Genomic DNA, 21,239 nt, shown 5'->3' with positions numbered 1-21,239 from the left:
AAATACAGATTCTGATTTAGTAGGTCTGGGGTGGGGCCTGGGATCCTGCCTTTCTAATAAGTGCCCAGGTGATGCTGCTGCTGCTGCCCTGTGAACCACACCTTGACTAGCAGAGCTGTAGAGCAGCAGTCGGGTTAATATTGTCTCCCTTCACTCCTGGGGGCGTTTGGCAATGTCTGGAGATATTTTTGATTGTCATGGCTTGGTGGGGGAGGTGCTATTGGCATCTACTGGGTCCTGAGATGCTGCTAAATATTCTACAATATATAGGACATGATAATTATCCTGCTCAAAATGGCAATAGGGCCAAGTATGAGAACCCCTGCTGTACAGCCAAGTCTGCTCTCCAGGAAGAGGGGGTGGATAGGAGAGCGATGGAGTGGGTCTTCTTGGTATAATAACTGAGTGCTGTTTTCTCTCTCTCATTCTTCTCTCCTACTTATCTACACACAGGAGCCAATGCCTCGGCCCCAGACCAACTGAGCTTAGCTTTAGCCTGGAACAGAGTCGACATCGCCCGCAGCCAGATCTTTATTTATGGGCAACAGTGGCCGGTAGAGTATATGTCGTCACCCCTGAAAAGCCCACTTGCTTGGGCAAGGGTATTTGTTTAAGGAAACTCTGAGAGCGGCTCAGGAAAGCGCTGCTTTTTCTTTAGGGTAGAAACGTTCCTTTGTAGCTGCCCTCATTCTCAGCTCCCTTTCTTATATTTAGGAAAACACTGTCATCTGGTGGAAGATATGACAAAGCACAGCTCCAAATGTTCCAAACATTTCCATCTCTCTGAGTGGCCTTTGATAGCAGTGTTTAGCTGCAACTAATGCCATTTCTTTTATATGCCTGAAAAAATATATATAAGACAAAATTGTGTTAATTAAAACTAAAGAAGGAGCAGAGTTAGCAGTTTGTTTCCGGTTGTCCCGGAGGTTTCTGCTGCCATGTAGTGGCACCCCATGCTGGTGTGGGGCTGGGTCGCACCTTAGGATACAGAACCAGCAGGCTTCCACGTGCCGGTGCCATCTGGTCCTGGAGGCTGAGCACAGGTCCTCCCTGAGCCCAAGAACAATACAGAGGCAACCAAAGCTTTATATAACTGTTCTTGGTTTGTTTCCGTCAACTGGCTCTACCAAAAATAAAAACTTGGAAATTGGCCATTGGGTAGTGTATGCTTGTATGCCCAGGAGGCAGCCAACAGTCTGGGATTTGATTTCTGTGCCTGGAATCACTGCAGGACACACCTTCATGTACAGGTCTTTTTTAACCCTTCCTCTGCCCCAGAGAGCTTCTGCCTAGGATTGAAACCCTGGCTTCATTTAGTGCAAATGAATTGCTAGTGTGGAAAGATTTGTCAAGGAGTCTGGACACTGGGAAATTTTTGTGAAAGAAATTAAATAAAACCCTAGTAAACAGACCAAATGACCTAAATAGTTATTGGGCCTCCGTGTAGAAATGGGCGAGGTGGAGACAAGGTAGTATCACTTAACTAAAAAAAAAAAGAGCAGCCTTCTTTCTGGTCTGTTTATTAGGATCCCTCCTCTCAGGTCAGCCAGGAGTCCAATTTAGAGCCTAAGGAAGATGACAATGAAGACAGTAAAGTACTCACTTTGGAACTTCACTGGTTTTGTAGAAGTTTGATCAGAGAGTTGGAAGAGGGAAAGCCTTTGAAACCCGTGCACCTTCTCAGAATCTAGAACAAAAAAAGAGATTCAAGGAAGAAATAGCTTTTGGAACTAGAGATCCTTGTGTTCTGTTTGCAAAGACAAGCCCCAAAACACAGGAGAGAGTGTGACTGTCCCAAAAGTGGGGTTGGGAAACTCTTGCTAGCATGTTCTTGGAGGTGCTGAAGGTTTACCAGATGTCAAAGGCATCCATTTCTAAACTATTCAGGAGAATGCCAGAGAACTACATCCTTAGACCCTGGGTCAGACTAACTCTGACTTGATTTGCAGGTGGGGTCTCTGGAGCAAGCCATGTTGGATGCCCTAGTTCTGGACAGAGTGGATTTTGTGAAATTGCTCATAGAGAATGGAGTAAGCATGCACCGTTTTCTCACCATCTCCAGACTAGAGGAATTGTACAATACGGTAGGACCAAGCTAAGGCACATTTTATTTTCTCTACTTTTTTTGTTTGTTTGTTTTACCTTCTCCTGCCCCCCACATGTCTGTGAGTCCCTGCCCTCCCCTCCAAATGCATGGATCATTTTCCACAAATGCTCCCGTAGACCTGTATAGACAACAAACACCAAGTCACCAAGAATCCACTTGTTTTAACTGCTCAGTTGTCAGCATCTAAGAAGCAGAAAGTTACATGATCACCAAAAGGTAATGTTCTCAGGTTCTTACACAAAAGCATATGGCTCTGGAAATTAGAACACACTTTATTCTGTAAGCCCAGAGGGTGTTTGAGGCAATCCGCAGAGGAGGATTGATTTAACTCCAAGCATCAAAGGAGGCCGATTAACTATCCTGCACCATCTTGTTATCCTCAGAGCTATGAAGTTCATTCATTCCACTATAATAGGATAAAATGTAAAAACCTCTTGTTTGGAGTTACCCAGAAAGATTTGTTTTGTTTTGTTTTATAATGATTTGTTAATTCATTCACTAGGGATACCAAGAAGTAATCAAAAGAAAACCTACTGTTTATGAAGTTGTTGAGAGTATCCAGTGAGTTAAGTACATCAGCTCTGAGCTGATACTCACTAAAATACAATGAAGTTTAAAGAATAGATATTGTTTTCCCCATTTTACAGATGAGGAAACTGAGGCCAAGAAGAGAATTGGCTTATTCAAGATCACAAAATTTCTAAGTAAAGACAGAAGCCAGTACTGAACCAAAGCTTCTTTCTCAGGGACTGTTTTTCCCCTCATTTGTCACAGTGCCTCTTTGTCCCACCACCCACAGCACTAATGAGATGGAGCTTGTTGACCTGTCCCCAGCCAGTGATAGGTATTAGCTGGTGCCACCCTGGCTCTGTAACATTCCCACTGCTGGAAGTAGAAAACAAGTTAGCGGAATGACCCCACGTTTCTGTTTTCTCTGCAGATTTTTCTCAGTTCCACATACTAAGACTTTCAGTAACAATACGCCAGAATGGCAGAGTGGGAGACCCAGCCTCTATCCGCCCCCCCAACAAAGATCAACAATTAGACAGCTATCCACAGACAAAGACAGCTCTAGGAGAGCTCAAGAGTTCAATTAAGAAACTTCAGCAAAACAGTGGAACAAAAAATATCTGAAAATAACCACCCAAAAAGGAGAGGAAGAACAGCTTCATTGTGTCTGTATCACCCTGTCCCCTGAGGCCAGCACAGCTCTGTGCCAAGAGGAAGCTCCTCAGCTAGAAATAGTTCCCCTCACTGGAAAAGAGAGAGCCAGTGAGCCTTTCAGGGCACTGCACAAAGGACACACTTTGGTTTCACCCCGCCCAGAGACCTGCAAAGCTGAGACATACTGTGATAGCTAGGAACACAGTATCAGCCAGGCTGAAGGCTGAGTAACCATGGTTCCCAGAGACCTGCTCTGCAGAGGACCCCGGCATTTTTCACCAGTGAAGGAACCAATAACCAGCACAGCTGCCACAGACCCCTGCAGATTTCACTGGCTTTTGCTCTACAGATATTTGCATTCATAGACACCGGTCACCCAAGCCCCTCACCACTCCCTCTCCCCTCACCCCTGCTGGTGCCTGGGGTCCACACCAGCAGCCAGCCCAGGCCTCTGTGGCTACACGATTGCAAGAACCCAGCCTAGACCCCCATGGCTGACCTCCACTGCTGTGCACACTCTGAAAGCTAGCACCTCTGGCTGTGCACCTGTACACTGCTGGCCTGACACACACCGCCACTGCTGTGGAAATGCAAGACCCTAGAACTGCAAGACCCTGCAGCTACATGAGTACACTCCAGCAGCCAAGGCTGCATGTGGACCAATAGCAAGTAAGGAGATTGAGTCAGGAATCAAAAACCTCCCAACAAAGAAAAGCCCAGGACCAGATGGCTTCACAGGTGAATTCTACCAAACATTTAAAGAATTAACTCCAATTTTTTCCAATTCTTCAAAAAAAATTGAAGAGGAAGGAATGTTCCCAAACTTACTTTAGGAGGCCAGCATTACCATAATAGCAAAGCCAGATAAGGACACTGCAAGAAAAGAAAACTACAGGTCAATATTCCTGATGAATATAGATGCAAAAATTCTCAACAAAATACTAGCAAACCAAATTGAAGCACATTAAAAAGATGGTATACCATGATCAAGTGGGAGTCTTCCTAGATGCAAGGATGGTTCAACATATGCAAATTAATAAATGTGATACATCACATTAATAGAATGAAAGACAAAAATCATATGATCATCTCAGTGGATGCAGAAAATATATTTGACAAAATTCAACATCCTTTCACGGTAACAACTCTCAACAAATTGAGTATAACAGTAACACACCTCAATGTAATAAAGGCCATATATGACAAACCCACAGCTAACATCATACTCAATGGTGAAAGATTGAAAGCTTTCCCTCTGAGATCAGGAGCAAGAAAATTGTGCCCACTCTTACCACTCCTATTCAACATGGTACTGGAAGTCGTAGCCAGAGAAATTAGGCCAAAAATAAAGGAGGAAAAGAAATAAAAATTTTTTATCCAAATTGAAAAGGAAGAAAGAAAATTGTCTGTTTGCTGATAACAGCATCTTGTATACAGAAAATCCTAACGACTCCACCAAAAAAACTATTAGAACTAATAAATTCGGTAAGTTTCAGTATACAGAGGCAACATACAAAAATCAATTGCATTTATGTATGCTAACAATGAATTATCTGAAAAAGAAATAAAGAAAACAATTCCATTTACAATAGCATCAAAAACAATAAAATACTTAGGAATAAACTTAACCAAAGAAGTGAAAGATCTTTTATCATATATCAAAAACTATGACATTGATAAAAGAAATTGAAGAAGGCACAAATAAATGGAAAGATATCTCATGTTCATGAACTGGAAGTGTTAATATTGTTAAAATGTTCATGCTACCCAAAACCATCTATAGATTCAATGCAATTCTGATGGCATTTTTCACAGAAATAGAAAAAAACATTCCTACAATTTGCATGGAACCACAAAAGACCCTGAATAACCAAAGAAGTCATGAGAAAGAAGAACAAAGGTGGAGACATCACACTTCTTGATTTCAAACTATATCACAAAGATACAGTAATCGAAATAGTATGGTATCAGCATAAAAACAGACACATAGACCAATGGAACAGAATCAAGAGCCCAGCAATAAACTCATGCATATACAGTTAACTAATATTAGACAAGAGAACAAAATATAGGAAACAATATGGAGGTTCCTCCAAAAAATTGGGGCCGAGGGGCGGGGGAAATGAGGAGATGTTGGCCAAAGGATACAAACTTTCAGTTATAAGATGAATATGTTTCAGGGATCTAATGTACAGCATTGTGACTGTAGTTAACAGTACTATATTGTATACTTGCAAGTTACTATGAGATCAGAGCTTTAATGTTCTCACCATAACAACAACAAAATGATTATTAAGTGAGGTGAAGGATATGTTAACTAACCTTATTATGGTAGACATTTCACAATATATATGAGCATCAAATCATCACATTGTACGCCTTAAACTTACACAATGTTACATGTCAATTTTATCTCAATAAAACTGGGGAAAAAATAATAATGGGGTTTTCAGTAAAATAAATAAATGAAAAACACAGAGTTGAATGACCTTCATATAAATTAGAGAATCAAGGGAGTAGAGTGACTTATTCCAATGATTGGAAAGAAGTAAGTAGGAAAGTTATAGATCAAGAAAGGCCAATAGATTTCATCACTCCAGTCAAGTCTAATCAACATTCCCTAGAGTACTCTCTTGAAAAGGATTATGGAACAGTGAATGGCCTCAGTGATAAGAATAGCTAACATTTTCTAAGCACTATTTTAATAGTTTTATAAACATTTCATCATTTAATCCTCACAACAGCCCTACCAGATAAGTGGTAGTATTATCCTCATTTTATAGATAATAAGACTGAGTCACGGTTAAGCAGCTTGCCCATGGTCATAGCTGGTAAGCAGCAGGGTCAGGTTTGGAGCCAGGCATTCTGACTCCAGAGTTTGCATGTTTAATCCCGACACAATACTGCATCCCTCAGTGGAAAAAGAGTTCTGATGAGTATGTCCGCCTGAAGGGGCCAGTGGTTGAGGTGGTACACAGGGATTGTCTTGAATACTTGAATTTGTTCCAGCAGTGCTTAAGGATTTGCCATCACTGTTCAGGATCTTCCAATACAGTCACCAGATTTAGCAAACAAAAATACAGAATTCCCAGTTAGGTTTGAATTTCACATAAAGAGCAAATAATTTTTAGTATGTCTCAAATATTGCACAAGACATACTTATACTCAAAATTATTCATTGTTATTGGTCAAAATGTACAAAATTCCAAATTTATTTATAAAATAAATGTCATGAGGATGTAATATACAGCACAGTGACTATAGCTAATAATATTGTATTGCATATTTGAAAGTTGCTAAGAGAGTAGATCTTTAAGGTCCTTATAACAAGAAAAAAATCTAGGAACTATGTATGGTGACAGATATTAAATAGACTTATTGTTATGATCATTTTGCCATATATACAAATATCGAATCACTATGTTGTACACCTGGAACTAAAATATGTCAGTTATACCTCAATTTAAAAAAGATGAGGAAACATAAAAACAAAAGAAGCTGTAAATCAAAAGATTAAGAGATATAGTTACATTTAAAACTTTTAATTTGATACATAAAAAATACATGAATACTAAAAAGAAATACAAAATAGGCCATCAGGGCTTCCCTGGTGGCGCAGTGGTTAAGAATCCGCCTGCCAACTCAGGGGACAGGGGTTTGATCCCTGGCCCGGGAAGATCCCACATGCCGCGGAGCAACTAAGCCCGTGCACCACAATTACTGAGCCTGCGCTCTAGAACCCGCGTGCCACAAGTACTGAAGCTGGTGCGCCTAGAGCCCGTGCTCTGCAACAAGAGAAGCCATGACAATGAGAAGCCCGTGCACCACAACAAAGAGTAGCCCCCGCTCGCTGAAACTAGAGAAAGCCTGCACACAGCAACAAAGACCCAACACAGCCAAAAATAAAAACAGATTAAAAAAAAAAAAAAAAGGCCATCATTATGACAAAAAAAAAGTTCAACATTAAGAATTAATAAAATGAATAAAAACTAAAACAAAAAAAGAAGTTATTCATTGGCTGTCTGGAATTCAGATTTAACTAGGCATCCTGTGTTTCATCTGATATTCCTATTCCTGAAAGACAAGAGAATGGCAAACCACTTCACTTTATTCTTACCTTAAGCAAAGGTAAGGATCTTTTGCACAATGGCAGAGTTGAACAGTTGCGATGAAGACTGTATGGCCCACAAAGTCTAAGATATTAACCATCTGGCTATTTACAGAAAAAGTCTGCCAAACCCTGCTTTAGCCAGTTTCTCATTCATTATGGGTAATAAACAAGTTGCGATTGGCAGTGTGCCAAATTGTAGTTCTAATGCAGTAAACTGGCCCTTTTGTCTCCCCCTGCTGCACAACTAGCCTCTTGAATGATGTTTTGGCCCAACTGTCAACAGAGTTGATGGCCTCCTTTGCAAAGTTTGAATCTAGAACCTCAAATGGTTTTTCTTGAGGAGCCACAATCCAAAAACCTGCCACTGTATTTGTTTAGAAAAGACAGGTACAACTGAGCAACTAGAACAAGGTTCATCTTAATGAACTTCCCCTCCGCCAGCCAGAACCCTTCCTTCCAGATCCTTGTTGCCTTGCCAATGAGAGCCCCTGACTAGCAAAACCATTTGATTCTTCTTTATTGTTTTCAGAGACATGGGCCCTCAAACACATTGTACCACTTGGTCAGGGATGTCAAAAAGGTAAGAACCCTCTCGACTGCAGGTCGGAGGCCCTGTCTTGACTGCTTCCTGTGATTAGAAAGTGCCTGTTTTGCATGAGCTGCCAGAGTATTCCTGTCCCTGCCAGACGCCCTCATTTCAGGACACAGTGTGCGTGTATGTCTTTTAACTTTGACATCTCTGCTTACGATGCAGCTGCGGTTTTATCGCCAGTCTCCATGGTTTTAGATGCTTTCATTGGACATAATGCTTTCGGATAGTGGAACCCTAGGCTTTCCCCCCATGCCGTGTGGATTTATGCCATTACCTGTATTTTTCCATGTGCTCCTCACTATTTGGGGAACTCGTTTCCATGCTATCCAACTGACCATGAAAGGTATATTTATTTACTAGCTCCTGATACAGTGTGTCACTGCCACATCTAGCATGACACAGAGCATATAGTAAGTGTAGCTCAAAAAGTCTCAGAGAAACAGAGACTACAACATATATATACATTCCATTCTGCTAACACTTTATTTTCTCCAATATATTTTTTCACATCATCAAATTTGATGGGGGAAAAAGCCAGTTGGTTTGGATCTAGTAGATTTATGCCCAATTTAAAAATGAGGAGGTTGAAACACAAGGTGAGAACTGTATTGAGTGGTTAGTAAGGAGCTAGATTTAGAACTCAAATCCTTTAATAATCATAATCATAAGTAATGGTACCTAGGATTTTGTGATGACAAGGTATGTGACACTAATCCTTCTATGTGTCTTAGCTCATTTCATCTTCACAACAAATATATGAAGTAGAGTTATTATTTTTTTTTACTATATAGTGTTATTCCCATTTATAGATAAGAAAAATGAGGCACAGGGAGGTTACATTTAATCTTAACCAAATGCTTGTTCTGCCCCATACAATCTCTTTCTGAGGTAGCTTCAGTTCTGAACCCTTGGCAGGGTTCCCAGAAAGTGATGTTTTAACACCAAAGGATAAATTAAATGGTGGCACTTCCCCTACCACATACACACGTACACACGCACATACATACACAGGTATACCCACCTACCAGTTGGTAGCAATTCTTTGCCAAAGTCCATAGGACATACTCGGAGAAAGCTACAAAGTGAGGTAAAAAGTAGATTGCCATTCCTTCATCTCATAGGAAGTCATAGGCTAGAACTACCCTTTAGGTGTCCTGTAGCCACTTACTAATTTTTCCTTCGAAAGGCCAATCAAAGGCCCTGGGACTGATTATAATGTACCTATTAACCAGCTGGACCTTTGCTGATAATGAGTAAAGAGTACTAAAAAACCTCTTTCTGTAGGCCCTTGGGAACTTTACTCCCATCTCTACACAACCTTACTGAAAAATTTCTCATCCGTGTGAGTGAGTGAAGCCTGTAGTTCTTTCAAAGCAAGGGAAATAGATGCTATGCCATCTGTATATTTTACCAAGATCACACCTTTCCATGGTCTGCCTCATTTCAAGCCATAAACATACCTGCCCTCAACAAACCCATTTCTCTTTTCCTCAAGTCTTCCTATTTTGTTTAATTTATCTTGGCATAAAATTGCCTGGAAACTAAACAGAAGTATCTCAGAAGATTAGATGTACACACCCAGCATGTATTCTTTGCCAAGGTACTTGTTGCTCATGTTCAAAACTCAAAATGTTTTGAGTTTTTCTAAAATAATAAGTAAAATATCCCCCTCACCTTAATCTAGTCTGTGTCACTGAAGGAATTATGAGGCTTTCTGAAGAGACAGCTGTGTGCCTTTTCCCTTAGTCCCAGCCACTGGGCAGGCCAAGCCTTCATATAAAGTCACTCATCTACCTCCATCACCAAGTTTCTCAATGTCTTGCCTGATTTTCAAAGAGATTTTTGCAGTTAGATTTTAATGAATATAAATGATTGAAATCCCTCCTAATAGGTTCTCTTCCTCATAGGACTTTGCTTTGCATATCATTTTCTTTTTTCTGAAGTTCCATTAGCTGCCTCTTACATTTGCTTACATTTAGTGGAAGGCATGTAGAGTATTTTTAAGGTAGGGTTTTCTTTAACTTCTTAGCTAAAGGTATACCTCAAAAATAATATAGACTAACAAGAAAGGACAGGATGGTAAGAATTTGGGAGGACTATCAGTTAGGAGCAGTTTTATTTTTCTTTCAAGTGTGATCCAAATACCAGAGCAAGAATATAGTTATATAAGGATTCATTTACTTACTAATTTAGTAACGGGAAAAAAATAAGAAATCACTCAGGATAGTACTGAAATGGCTTAGGAAAAATTTATCCTTTTTCTTGAGAAAAGAGACTGCCAGTATGGTTGGGAGAAACAAAAGCCTATGTTTAGTTTCTTCCCTTGGGAAGAAATAGGGGCAGGAAATGCAGACTCCATTTATTTCTATGATAAAGGTGAGTGTCTGACTATTGGAGAGCAAGAAAGAATAACAGTGGTAGCCAAAGGAGCTGTAAGTGTCTATGTTTTATGGATGAAAGTAGCTAAAAATTAGGTTTTTTTGTTTGTGTTTTTTTAAGAAGTGAATGAGAGAGAAATTAATATTGGTAAACATCTTCCTCAGATGGTTCCAGATGACTTCCATCAATTTATGCCAATAAGATATACAAAATCTACAAAAACTAGGTTTAAAATGCTAAGAAAATCTTGGGCAGTTTAAACAGTTTTCAGAATTAAGGAACATAATAATTAGCATGTGCTTTGTGCTTTATGATTATAGGACTTTATGTACATATTAATTGATTTAATCTATGACAAAAGTTAATCAGTAAGTGATAAGCCCTAGTGTGAAATGAATGCTGTTCAAAAATTAGAAACACAGTTCGGGACGTTAAACGTAGTGTTTGATAATATGTCTGTAAAATAAAATGTAAATAACTCTTATGAACCCAGAGAATGCATTTAGGAATTATCAGACCATCATTAAGTTAACCAGCATATCTCCAAGTCCAACTATCCTTTGAAACCAACAGAACTGAACGTGGAGAATTACTCCCAAGCTAGTTTCAAAATCTTAAATTATTTATATCAAGGGAGAAATCTAGGAGCAATGAGGTAGAGTTAGTATCAATCAGAAATTTAAAATATCACCCAACCCAGTTCCCTGAACCTTTCTCGTGCATAAATCCATTGGATGTACCAATGCTCTCATATTAAACCAGAGTGGCCTGAGTCTGTCCGCTTTTCCATGAAATCTAACTTGCCATTTTAGTAGCTAACTGTCTGCTCAATTTGTGCCTCTGTATGTTTTAAAGTAGTAGTTTTTCTTTCTTAAATTAAATGTACTAATACTTTAGATTGCCTCAATTATCCCTCCCCACCAAAGAAGGGTGATATTTGAGTATTATGTAAGAGTAGTGGTGAAATTATTATAACTTAAAATTCATTTATATGGGAATCAAGACCCAGAGCTTTGCCGAATTTTAAAGAAAAAGTATTTCGGACACACTTTGGGTAAAGAAAGGACATTTTCATAACTCCATCTGCCAAATTCATGCAAATTTGCAAAAGCATTCTTAATTTTTAAAAGATTGGTTGCCCAGTCTACTGCCATGCCAAACACTGAGGGAATGTCCTCTTTTCCCATGAATTTTCACCAGGTTGGTCTTTTCCCCACTCTCCCTTGGTAAATCTGACAACCAGCTATCATTTTATACCTTGCATACATCAGAAGGAAACAGTATTCTTTGAAGGCTTGTTATGAGTTTCAAAGAAAAAAATAAAAGTTTCCTAAACAGCTGAAATCTGATAGTGATATCATGAGCTGACATCTGAAAAACAGAGTGCATTTAGAAGAGCAGATCTAATAAGTGAATTTAAGTTATTCTTTTAATTAAAAGACATCCTTAGGCATGGCATGGATTAAAATTTAGCCTCAGAGTAGTATCTCATGGCATGAAAAAAAAGGAGACAATGTTTTCAAGTTGTAAAATTTACCTACCCATGGATCCAAGCCTCTCTATTTTACTCTGTGGATCAAATTATTTGAATCCTGTGGCTTGCTATGTGTTGTTAAGGCATGAAATGGGAAATAAGTGTTCAGACTTTACCAGTTACCAAAGTAATTACCAAAAAATGGGAGCAGGGAATAACAGAAACAGCAGGCAGAATGAATATTACTCCAGTATATTGACTTCCTGTTCGAAAAGGAGCCAAGCAAAGGAAGACTCCTCCAGAAGTTTTTGGACATTACCTGTGGAATATGAGGGGGCATTTTTCTCTGCTTTTTTTTGAAGGAGGTGGATGTTATGAGCACAAGCCCATCCCTGTCTAACCCTTTACCCTCCCTTTTCTCTAAGCCTCCATCTCTACTAACCAAATTCCAGCAGATTATTAGAAACTGCATCAACTCTGGAAGCTCTGGACAGGGGTCTTTGCCCAGGGACCCGGCAGCATAGAAATAAGAGCAGCCTTCCAGGTAGTGATCAAACAACTGGACCTTTAGAAACAGACAGGACCTTAGAAGTAACTATGTCCACATTGCCTGTTTTCAGAGCATGAATTGAAGTACAGAGAGAGAACCCTCATTGCCTTGTGTTAGGTGACCATTGCCCCCGTTGTAGTCAAACAGAAATCAGGCCAGTTCCTTTCAGGCCATCACTCAAAGCTCAGTAACCCAGAATGGTCACAGAATCTTTTCTCCTACTTCAGACCAGATCATACAAAAATCACTCCAAAATAATCAAGCTTTATATAAGAAATTTCTAGGAAAAGAAGATGCCAGCACCTTCTTTGGTAGTATGTAAGCCTATCAGCCCTTTATGAATTTGCATAAAATTTTGCAAAACAATGTTGCCAATGTTTGCTGAACATTTGCAAAAAGTGTTGCCCCTCTAAAATTTTTGTTTATTTTGAATTTTACTATTATCACTTTCCTGACAACCCACTCTTAACAGAGACCTCAAAAGCATAAATATTGCCATTCAATATTGGTCTTCAGGCAGTATTGGTTCTTCTTGTTAGAATTCAAACTGATGTTCACACATAGGTTTCTCAAAAGGAAATATACAGGTGTTAGGCTCACTATTACCCACGTTTTAAATTTGGAAAATCGTTACAAGACTAAAAATAGGCACAAATTCATAGACCCACTATGATCGTTGTTCAGTAGCATCACAATAAACCTTTTGGGGATTTTTCTGAAACCTGGTACTTGAGCATTACAGGCCATAAAGGGCATGGAGTTCAGCCCCTTTTACGGGGAAGAAAACTGAGGCCTTGAGGGAAAGTGGATGATTTGTGAAGGATGGACAGAGTCCAGAGCAACTGACTCGCAGCCAGTGCTCTTTCCCCTGCCAGCTTCACAGTGCCAAGGAAAATAGCCCAGATGGGGTGAGCCTCCTCTGGAGGTCATCCGTGTAGGAGCAAAATGCACAGGAGATGAGGCTGACCCAGATGTGCCCAGAGAAGCTCTGGGGCTCTTCTACTCTTGAAATAATAGCCTTGCCTAACTGTCCAGTAAGAGCCAGACAATACAGAAAGTGCAGTCTTGTTAACCTGCCCAAAATAATGGAGAAGTGTTGCACAGGTAATATTTTTAGATTCAGTTTAATGTTTATGGAAAGGACAATACATAAAAAGTTACTACCTTAAAATAAATCTCTAAGTTCCCTTTTAAAGAAGTCAGACAATTGGTCTTTCTTGATAACCTGAGGATAGCTGGGACTTTCCCACTCAGGAGTGACTCATAAACTGTAACTAGTTAGTTGTTACTGAGAACATAATACTGAAGAAACCCAAACTGAGACTTGATCCCAAATACATTGATTAATTTCAGTGTTTTACTTATTCACATTTTTGACCAAAAAAAAAAAAAAAACTTGAATGCCTACCATACACCAGACATTGGGAATACAAAGATAAATAAAGCAATTAAAAATATGAAGTTATAGGTTTGATGGCAGGATACAGTGGGCCACCCGTAATCCTGAATCCCTTTCAAGTGATTGCTGTTGACCATAGGAAAGCTGATAAGGATAACTGAAAACCTACCTTCAGTTAATAAAACTACATAAGCTAATTTCCTAGTGATAATGATTACCTTCATACACTATGAATTTCCCAATTCTGCTGTGTAATCCCACCTGAACTTTATTTAGTAGACCTCAGAATCACCTGGACAGCTCACAAAGTGCATAGAGTCTTATACTCGAAGCAGGATAGGGTCCAGACCTTTGCATTGTCACCAAGTTCCTCAGATGGTTCAGATGCCACAAAGTTGGAAAACCACCACTGTTATGAGCCACTTCTGTGAAGTGGCAGGAATCTCACACAGCATCCTGGATGGATCCTCCATTAAAGACAAACCCCAAAGTGGACAAAGCCCTCAGGCCCCTCCATAATGTATCTAAGAATGCAGTGTGCCAGGCTTCCAACACGGTGTGGTACCCCTGCCATTCATGGTATAGAGCACACTTCTGCATCAGGGAACTAAACCAGACAGTGAGACTTGATCAGTTGTACCCTTTGGAACTCACTGTGAGCTCAGAATTTCCCACAAACAGAACTAATTCTTCCTGGACCTAACAAAACAAGGATTTTCCTCAGACCCTATAGAGCTCCCTTTTGAAGTAGAAACCAGTAATGAGCAGATAATAATAAAAACTCTTGTTTTTGCATCTATATGTACAACATTAAACTTATACCATAGCTCTAGGTCCTTAAGAAGCACTATTCTCTGAAGGAAAATATGAAAAACCTCTTTAATTCTGAGAAAATAAACATTCCGTTGATAAAACTTCTCTTATTTCACCCCTCTTTCTCTTTAAACACAGGGGATATTCATAAAGGGCTTTGTCATGACATCCATCCTGGTCTCCTTTTATTAAAAAGGTGCCAATTTTTAAAAAAAGTTTAATAGAAGTTTTGTATAAACGATATTTGAGCTGTCAGCATATTTCACCTGATGCAGTCCCTGGTAATCACAATCATCTTCTGGAAGGAGTCTTCATTTAGTGAGTGTGAAGAAATAAATGATCAGCAAGAGGACAGTAACAGGCCTGGGTCAGAGGCAGAGCAGCGAGGGGGTCCAGGGGGAGTATCTGGGGAACATAGTTCCTAGTGGCTGGGAGTGGTAGAATTTGCCATGTCTAGCCTTGTGTTTCTTTCTGCTACACTGGTGTTTTTTTCTCCCCAGCTGAAGACTTGAATAAATATTTTGATTTTCTGTTATTGCCGACGATTACTGCATCTTCTTATTTAACTTATGTCTTCTTTCCAAGCGAGAATATCCAGGTTTCGGTTGGATCTATTTTAAGGTGAATTGATTAACCAGAATAATAATACATTCATATGTTTCTTTTTTTATTATTATTATTATTTTACTCTAAAATAGTTACAAAACACATGGAATAGAATCCCTAGTAAACCACGCTGTCTTTTGGATGTGTCTGTCTGTTCCGTTCTTCCCTGATAGGGGAACCTGCCCCCAGACTACAGAATCAGCCTGATAGACATTGGCCTGGTGATCGAGTACCTGATGGGAGGGGCTTATCGCTGCAACTACACGCGCAAGCGCTTCCGGACGCTCTACCACAATCTCTTTGGACCCAAGAGGGTGAGGCTGGCAGCAAATTCCATTTCCTGGACTCCGGGGAGGACTAGTGTGAAGTAGATTTGGAGTGTGGCTACTTTGTCATCTCCAAGGGGGAGATCAGATGACAAGGCAGTTGCCCTGCCTCTTCTTCCCTCTGCCATCAAATCTGTTTAAAAAAGAAGAAAGAAAAAAAGGAATATACTGGGTGTTACACTTCTTTCTTTTCCTCACTAGATCCAATTCAAACCAGAAACTGGCATTGAAAGTGAACCTTTTTTAGCTTTTCTACATGCTATGAATTGAGATGACATGCTCAACTTCTAAATAAGTCATTTTGTATATTAAAAAAGTAATTTTTCTCATTTAAAAAAAGTGAACCTTAATGGTCAGAGAATAGTAATTATATTCAAATAATCTTATTATCTACCTCATCAGTTTTCAAGGTTTTTGGTCTTGGGATCTATTTATACCTTTAAAAATTATTGAGGACCCCCCCCAAAGCTTTTTATCTATATGAGTTCCATCTTGTTCTATAATTTACTGAGTTGCCTTCTCTTCCGTCTTGGTCTGTGCCTGTTTTGCACATCCCCAGCGTCACCAGTGGTGCTACTGTGTGTGCTTACACTTTCCATGCCATTGAGTGCCTTTTGCCATCCGCACATGCCCCTCTGGTCCCACTCACCCTGCTCTACTGGACAGCAGCAAAGAGAGATAGCCAGCATGAAGCATCTCAACATATAGTATTTCTGAATAATATCCCAAGTCTCCAGATAATAGAGGTCTTTCAGAGGTTTGGGAAACATCTCATGGTTTGACTGAATGTCTCATTGTTCACTCAAGTGCTTGATGTCATGGAGAGGTCGGCCTAGCGGGATGGTTTTAGGATGATGGAAGAAATCTTGGTCCACAAAAGAGATTATAAACCTGCAGGCTCTACCCTTGGGCAATCTCATTATGCCTCTCCAGTTTCCTAATTTTCTGTAATTCACCAAAATCACTAAATCCCTAATTCTTTTAGAATTTCTATAAAGAGTTTCCCCTGTGGTATTTTATTTAGTGAAATGAATAAATGCTGTATGGTACAATAGATTTGTTCCATTACCTGTTTAAGATACATTAGGATTCTTTTCTTACCTCTAGAAAGAAAGATCTAACTTTGTGCATAACATTTTTTTAACAGCCCAAAGCCTTGAAACTGCTGGGAATGGAGGTAAGTGTTTGCTCAAATTATTAGTGTCAATTGTTTATTCTCTTTATTAAACATTTCAAAATATATATATATAAGTTCATTCCAGTGGTAGGGCTTAGTACATGTTTATAAAATAAGGAGGTGAAATTTTTTCCAGTGTCGAGGGGGCAGGTCACAGTAGCTTTGAAAATTCTATCATGGGGTTATATTAGCATTGCAAACAAAAAAATAAATCCTATTTGAAGTACTGACTTGAAAACCAAGAAAGCATATACATTCCAGTAAGTGAAATCTATTCATGGGTGCTTACAAATGGCAACAGATCCAAAGACCAGAAATTCTTCACAAATGCATCTAATGAAGTATTCAGAAACTCAAGATAGATTATCTGTCTCCCATCTTCTGTTCATGTGGTTATTATCGTATATCCAAGTGCAAGTATAGGATGTCCTTGTCCTTTCAGCAGAAAGGGTAGTGCTGTCCATCATGAGGTACAACTAACCCTACTTGTAGAGGAAAAGAATGGACAAAAGTTAAAAAAAAAAGCCCATTAAAAAATACTGTTCTAAAATTAAAGTATAACACTGACATGTTCCCATAGGACTGTGCTTATGCATTTATTATAACTTGTTTTAAAGTTAGGCATGCAGGGGCTTGTGAGTTCTTTTAGAATAGAAGCTAGGAAAAGATAGTTCATTTTTTCTGTATCTATCCCAGAGCTGGGCCAGTAGTAGACATCCAAGAACTATTTACTGAATTGAATGGATTCATTTCTAACTCCATCTCTCTGTTTTTTCCCTAAAATTACAGGATGATGTTCCCTTGAGGCGAGGACGAAAGACAACCAAGAAGCGTGAAGAAGAGGTGGACATTGACTTGGATGACCCTGAGATCAACCACTTCCCTTTCCCTTTTCATGAGCTGATGGTGTGGGCCGTCCTGATGAAGCGGCAGAAGATGGCCCTGTTCTTCTGGCAGCACGGCGAGGAGGCCATGGCCAAGGCCTTGGTGGCCTGTAAGCTCTGCAAAGCCATGGCCCACGAGGCTTCTGAGAACGACATGGTCGATGACATCTCCCAGGAGCTGAACCACAACTCCAGGTTGGACAGCCTAGCAAATGGCGTGGTCAGGGGAAGAGAAGCGAAGGTGGTCCCCAGATACAGGTTTTTTGAGCTATCCAGTACTTCAAGGGGAGACAGAATCAACCCAATGGTGCACACAGAGGGTGGACACAAACAGTTAACATTTACAGTGCACAGTGCTAGATACAGAGGTACATACAGATACATAGATTTCATTTCACCCTCTCAACTGCCTCAAGAGGTAGGTCCCTTATGATGCATACTTTACACCTGAAGAAAATGAGACTCAGAGAATTTAAGTAACCTGTCCAAGATCACACACTTGTGGTTGACAAGGCCCAGTTCGGAACTGAGGTCTGTCACACTTAAGAAGACATACTGCACTCTGAGTTTTGGGTCTGCCTTCCGCATCCATATGCCTTGAACTGGGGGCCTTGAGTGCAGGGATTGTGCTTCATTTGACTTACACCCCCAGTTCTAAACATGGTATCTGGCACACAGTGGGTGTTGGGTGTTGGCTGAATGAATGAATGAACAGACTAGACCCCATAAGGAACAACTAGACCACTCAGCGACCACCCTTTGTGGCTTGGCCAGTGGGTCCCCACTTTCATCATCTAAGTCTCCAAGATGGCCAAAAGACAGTTCCTCACATTCTCTCATTCAGGGACTTTGGCCAGCTGGCCGTGGAGCTCCTGGACCAGTCCTACAAGCAGGATGAGCAGCTGGCCATGAAACTGCTGACGTATGAGCTGAAGAACTGGAGCAACGCCACATGCCTGCAGCTCGCGGTAGCCGCCAAGCACCGTGACTTCATCGCACACACATGCAGCCAGATGTTGCTCACGGACATGTGGATGGGTCGGCTCCGGATGCGCAAGAACTCAGGCCTCAAGGTCAGTGAGTCCAGAAGGCCCTGTTGGCTATGAGGACCAGAGGGCTGGTGGGAGCTTTCCAAGCCAAATCTGCAGTGGTAGTAGGCATTCTCTTAACTCGGGAGGGTGGTTCTAAGCCCCAACTGTGCATCAGAATCTTCTGTATAATGGGTTGTTTTTTTGAATACAGAGACGAGGGCCTACCCCAAATTCTGCTAAATCAGAACCTCTAGAGATGGCATGCCTAGACAGTAATATTCTCAGAAGATCCAAAGGTGATGGTCACACACAGGTACCATAGGAGGTATCATTTGCTCTGTCACAAGCCATGCTGCACCAAGAGACACTTAACTTAGGCAACCTTTCACCTCCATGCGAGCCTGAACGCCTTGGCCCCTCCTTGGCACCATAAAGAGACATTGGCTCTTATCAGCTGTACTTTAGAAATTTTTTAAATGAAATAAAAATGAGATAGATTTATATGTAAAGATGTTGCTAGGTAATCCTGATCTATTCTTCATTGAAGGAAAACAAGTTGCAGACCAATATGTAGAGCCTGAGTCCATTTCTTTGGTTTTTTTAAAGCATGTACATGTATAGTTCTATTTGTACAACTTCATTTTTTAAAAAAAAAAATAGAAAGGATACACAGTAAATTGTTTGTAGTGGTTATCCCTGGGGTTGAAAGTATAAGAAATAGGATAATAAGTGGCTTTTGATTTTTTGTTTTCTTCAGTGTTTTACAAGGAAAACATTAAACTGAGAGAATTTTTTAAAAGGCAGAAAAAATGGGAAGGGAAGATGGAAAGAATGTTTTTAAATGCTCTATCTGTTTAGAGTCTGTGGCTGTTACAACTGAAGCCAGCCAGGCTTATACTTACCTAGAACTACCTGCTCTAGGTAACTCTGAGGTCAGCCCAAAACAAAAGGGCCACCAGACCAGAGCAATCTGCTGAGGCCACCCTGATTGAACCAGCAACCCTCCCCGACTCCACCCTTTCCGTGGGCTCTTGGCCCAGAGTCACAGAAGGGTTCCATGAAGTGGGTCATGGACATTCCATCACTACACTGCAAACAATGCCAAGCCTGGCTCTCAGCTCTGAGGACAGGGTGTCATGTCCCCTGAAGACTGCCAGGCATGCCACCTGAGCGTTCCCAGGCCTGCCAGGCACCCTGAGTCAGGGTCACCACTCTCCCCTTTCCCTTAGCTGCTCTCAAGTCCCTGGGCACTCGAGCACAGGCTGTCCCTGCCTCATTACTTGAGGATCATTTTTACTTATCCTTCATGGCCTCTCTTAGCCCCTCACCTTGGTACACTTTCTTCAGGGAGGGTTGTATTCAGAAGCCTTGTACACAGAACCATTTTAGGACTGAGGGAAGAGGTGAGAGAAGATTTAGGGAACACAAATCAGATGTCAGTATTATCATTCAGAAACTTGGTCCCTGGAAATAGAGAATGAAATTATTGCCCTCTCATGAGAAAAGCCAATGAATTTAGTGTCATCACGTGGAGATTTAAGCATGTGGTTTATAATGAGAGAAATACAATGCAGAGCCTCCTGGGGCATTTGTGCAGAGGGATTCTCATAGTGATGCAGAGCCCACGTGTGTGTGTGTGTTTCTGTTGGATAGTAGCAAATGCTGAGGGATGCTCTAAAATGAATACCATTTTCCTACATGGACTTACTCAAGGTCAACTTAGGACAGTATTTTTTACGGAGATAACCAGATGACACATAATCAATTCCACTTGGCATATTAATAAATAAATGCCAATGGACATAAGTATGAACTGATTTCACAAAGTGCCATCAAGTGACTAAATGGGAATCTGAATTTTTTCCCATTTTTGCCTTGGGTAGAATCTTTTTCCTCCGTTTCCCTCATGCAAAGTAGGTGTTAATTGGACAAGATGTATTTGGGTAAGATGCTTTGTTTCTCCAAAATCAGACTGAGCTACTGTGAGTTAACAGTTAACAGTTCCCAGTCACGTGGGCAGAAGTGACCCTCTTACCATGGATGTTCTTAGTTACTCAGATATGCAGGTCCCCACTGTGGGCACAGCCAACACTCATACACCCTCACATCACACACACACAGACCCCACCCCCCAGGCTCTCTGATTCTAAGCAACCACCCTTATCTTAATCCTTTAAATGTGATTATTATTATTATCATTATTATTACTTTAGGTAATTCTGGGAATTCTACTTCCTCCTTCAATTCTCAGCTTGGAGTTCAAGAACAAAGATGACATGCCCTATATGACTCAGGCCCAGGAAATTCACCTCCAAGAGAAGGAGCAAGAAGAACCAGAGAAGCCCACGAAGGAAAAAGACGAAGAGGACATGGAATTGACAGTAAGAAAAAAATATGCAGTTATTGTCAGAGGGGAGAACCCCTAATCCACCTCTCCCATGGATATGGCTTAAGATTTAATAACTCTTGAGGTCAGCCTCCCACCAGGTACTTTCATTTAAGTATTGAGACCAGGTTATTATAAAAGTGTCCTCTCGGGGACTTCCCTGGCGGTCCAGTGGTTAAGACTCTGTGCTTCCAATGCATGGGGCACGGGTTTGATCCCTGGTCAGGGAACTAAGGTCCC

At 40.5% G+C, this 21,239-nt stretch overlaps 1 protein-coding gene across 11 annotated transcripts in view; it reads left to right on the top strand.

The window, feature by feature from the left end:
• The window catches only part of TRPM3 (transient receptor potential cation channel subfamily M member 3), a 526,465-nt gene that overhangs the window by 423,047 nt on the left and 82,179 nt on the right, over positions 1-21,239 (top strand). For 7 of the 11 annotated variants that reach the window (XM_028166549.2, XM_007182256.2, XM_028166546.2 and 4 more), the window contains 9 exons: positions 454-554; positions 1,950-2,084; positions 7,912-7,962; positions 15,175-15,210; positions 15,369-15,509; positions 16,669-16,698; positions 17,488-17,777; positions 18,427-18,655; positions 20,827-20,994. In XM_028166549.2, the coding sequence (XP_028022350.1) occupies positions 454-554; positions 1,950-2,084; positions 7,912-7,962; positions 15,175-15,210; positions 15,369-15,509; positions 16,669-16,698; positions 17,488-17,777; positions 18,427-18,655; positions 20,827-20,994 (1,181 nt within the window). The remainder of the gene's footprint in view (positions 1-453; positions 555-1,949; positions 2,085-7,911; positions 7,963-15,174; positions 15,211-15,368; positions 15,510-16,668; positions 16,699-17,487; positions 17,778-18,426; positions 18,656-20,826; positions 20,995-21,239) is intronic. The other 4 variants (XM_007182257.2, XM_028166547.2, XM_007182255.2 and 1 more) reach the window with 1 other exon arrangement.

The sequence above is a fragment of the Balaenoptera acutorostrata genome, chromosome 6 (genome assembly GCF_949987535.1).
Source record: "Balaenoptera acutorostrata chromosome 6, mBalAcu1.1, whole genome shotgun sequence".
In the NCBI taxonomy this organism is placed as follows: Eukaryota; Metazoa; Chordata; class Mammalia; order Artiodactyla; family Balaenopteridae; genus Balaenoptera; species Balaenoptera acutorostrata.
Note: the sequence above shows the minus strand (reverse complement) of the source record. Positions and strands in the feature narration are given on the sequence as shown.